At 36.1% G+C, this 2,188-nt stretch overlaps 1 protein-coding gene across 1 annotated transcript; it reads right to left on the bottom strand.

Moving 5' to 3' along the window:
• Window positions 1–546: 546 nt before the first annotated feature.
• On the bottom strand, window positions 547–2,188 carry LOC141392430 (zinc carboxypeptidase-like). The gene is made up of 5 exons (XM_073965373.1): window positions 2,027–2,188; window positions 1,822–1,958; window positions 1,179–1,669; window positions 817–1,113; window positions 547–746 (listed from the first exon to the last, which is right to left on the bottom strand). Exons 1-5 carry the CDS (start codon window positions 2,186–2,188, stop codon window positions 547–549), a joined length of 1,287 nt encoding a protein of 428 aa, XP_073821474.1.

Below are 2,188 nucleotides of genomic sequence, written 5' to 3'. Positions count from 1 at the left end.
AATCTACATTTTCTGCTCAAATGGACTGTAATTTGGCATTTGGGATTCTCAGTGGTCAAGAAAATGTATTTACTAAAAAGTGAAAAATAAAAAATAATTTAAAAAAAATTAAGTTTCAGTGTTTTATTTAGAAATGCACTTAAAACTAAAAAATAATTTGTCGCTTAGCCTCAATAAATATATTCTTTCTCATGATGGAATCTTTCAAATAAAATTCTGCCGTTTAGTTTTGCCACCATTCATAATTTAAATGCAAGCTTTTTATTTGAGAGATTCCATCATGAGAAAGAATATATTTATTGAGGCTAAGCAACAAATTATTTTTTAGTTTTAAGTGCATTTCTAAATAAAACACTGAAACTTAATTTTTTTAAATATTATTTTTTTACTTGTTTTATTTTGCTAAATTAAAATTACCCAGTGGAACCTAGTGCTGCTGTCTGATACTCCATATAAAAGAAATAGCCCACAACCAATTAAACTTTAAGCCAAATGCAGATTTTATTAGACATCCTTAAATTCATTTATAGGAAAAATTGTCATAGTTTATCTGAAAATACCTTCTTTGCGGGCTTGGTCAACCATTTCAATCAAACCATCAGTTACTTCAGCACAAACTTCCAAGATTTGAGAGGCTGGCAAGAAGAAACCATATTTGGAACCATCATCACGCAATTCAATGGTGGCAGTGAATGGAATATTCTTAACACCATAGGCCCAATCCTTGGCAGCACCGGATACAGGATCTACAAGAAACAGACAAACAAATGAAAATAGGAGATACACCTTCAAAATCCCCTTAAAATGTCAACATACAGTTCAAAAGGCCACTGGCACCACTTTGGAATTGTGTGCCATATTTCACTTTGGCACCATCGGCAAAGGCATTAGCGATACGCATCATTTGATCATAATTGGATGGGAATTCAGTACTGGTGTGACCATAGGGCAACAAAACAAAGTTACCATATGAATGGAAAGCCAAATACATGCGAATGTAACCTTCAGGGAAGGCATTGACGAAATTTTCCAATGCCAAAACTTCCGGTTCAGTATCAGGAGCAGCACCACCATACCAATGATCACAGGGGACATCAATATTGTAACCAGCACCTAAATAACAAAATTTATTGTTTAATAAAATGTCTTGTCCGTAGCTGAAAAATAGATCTTCTTACCTCCCCACATATAACCAAAGTTACGATTCATATCGGTACCATAGCAAATGCCAGATGAGTTGGAGAAACCAGTGGGTTTGCGATTTTTACGCCACAAACGTTCAACATTATGAGTGTATTCCAAACCATCGGGATTCAAAACGGGTACATAAATCCAATCGTAGTCTCTCAAAAGTTTCTTCATTTCCTTGGTTTCGGCCTTCAACAAGTTATCGATGAAACAGGTGGTGGTGGCAGAAGAAATCCATTCAATGGCATGAATGTTGGACTCAACGAAGATGGCCTTGTTTCCGGGTCTAGATGAAATTCTGACAGCTTTAATGGGACGTCCTTCATAGGATTTGCCAATAACGAAAGGCGATACGGTGAACATATTATTAATAGCCAGATCATCCAACCAATTGTAGATATCTTCCAATTGATGATATTTAGTCCAGGTCATGGAGGATTCTGTGGCTTCCAGATTTGCTGGCATACTTTGTTCAAGGACTCTGTGGAAAATAAAAAATTATTGTATGTGAGCTAATAGAACATTTAGAACACACAAAAACAATATTTGAGGAATGGGAAATTCAAGTCGATGGAAATACCCCTACAAAACGATAGGTTAAAAATAGGTTATGTGGTCCAAAATTCTACTTACTCTTGCAAATCATCAATGGTGAGTTCATAGTTGAATTCATTATATTGCATGTGGGTTTCCAAAGCCTTTTGATTGGCGGGATCAATGGCAAGATCGTAGCTACGTCCAGGACCACTGATGTCACTCAAAAAGCGAACCTGTTAATATAAGGAAAGGTGTGTTAAGGTGTATTCTATTTGCGAAAGATTGTGCTTATTTTACTCACAGGAATATTGTTGGCCAATTTTTTGAATTCCGACAATTGCTGTTCATCCTTGACAAAGACTTTGTAGACTTTGAAGTCATCATAACGTGCTGCTGGTAGTTGGAAAGCAGCTGACAATCCAAGGACTGCCGCTGTTATTGTCAATACTGCGAATACTTTCAT

This window comes from Musca autumnalis, unplaced genomic scaffold (assembly GCF_047663935.1).
Source record: "Musca autumnalis isolate F117 unplaced genomic scaffold, ASM4766393v1 scaffold_2, whole genome shotgun sequence".
Taxonomy (NCBI): domain Eukaryota; kingdom Metazoa; phylum Arthropoda; class Insecta; order Diptera; family Muscidae; genus Musca; species Musca autumnalis.
Note: the sequence above shows the minus strand (reverse complement) of the source record. Positions and strands in the feature narration are given on the sequence as shown.

Coding starts and splice junctions, on each gene's coding strand:
- LOC141392430 (XM_073965373.1), bottom strand. CDS start 2,188: ATGAAAGTATTCGCAGTATTGACAATAACAGCGGCAGTCCTTGGATTG. Junction 1,959..2,026: donor AATTGGCCAACAATATTCCT/GTGAGTAAAATA, acceptor TTATATTAACAG/GTTCGCTTTTTGAGTGACAT. Junction 1,670..1,821: donor ACCATTGATGATTTGCAAGA/GTAAGTAGAATT, acceptor TATTTTCCACAG/AGTCCTTGAACAAAGTATGC.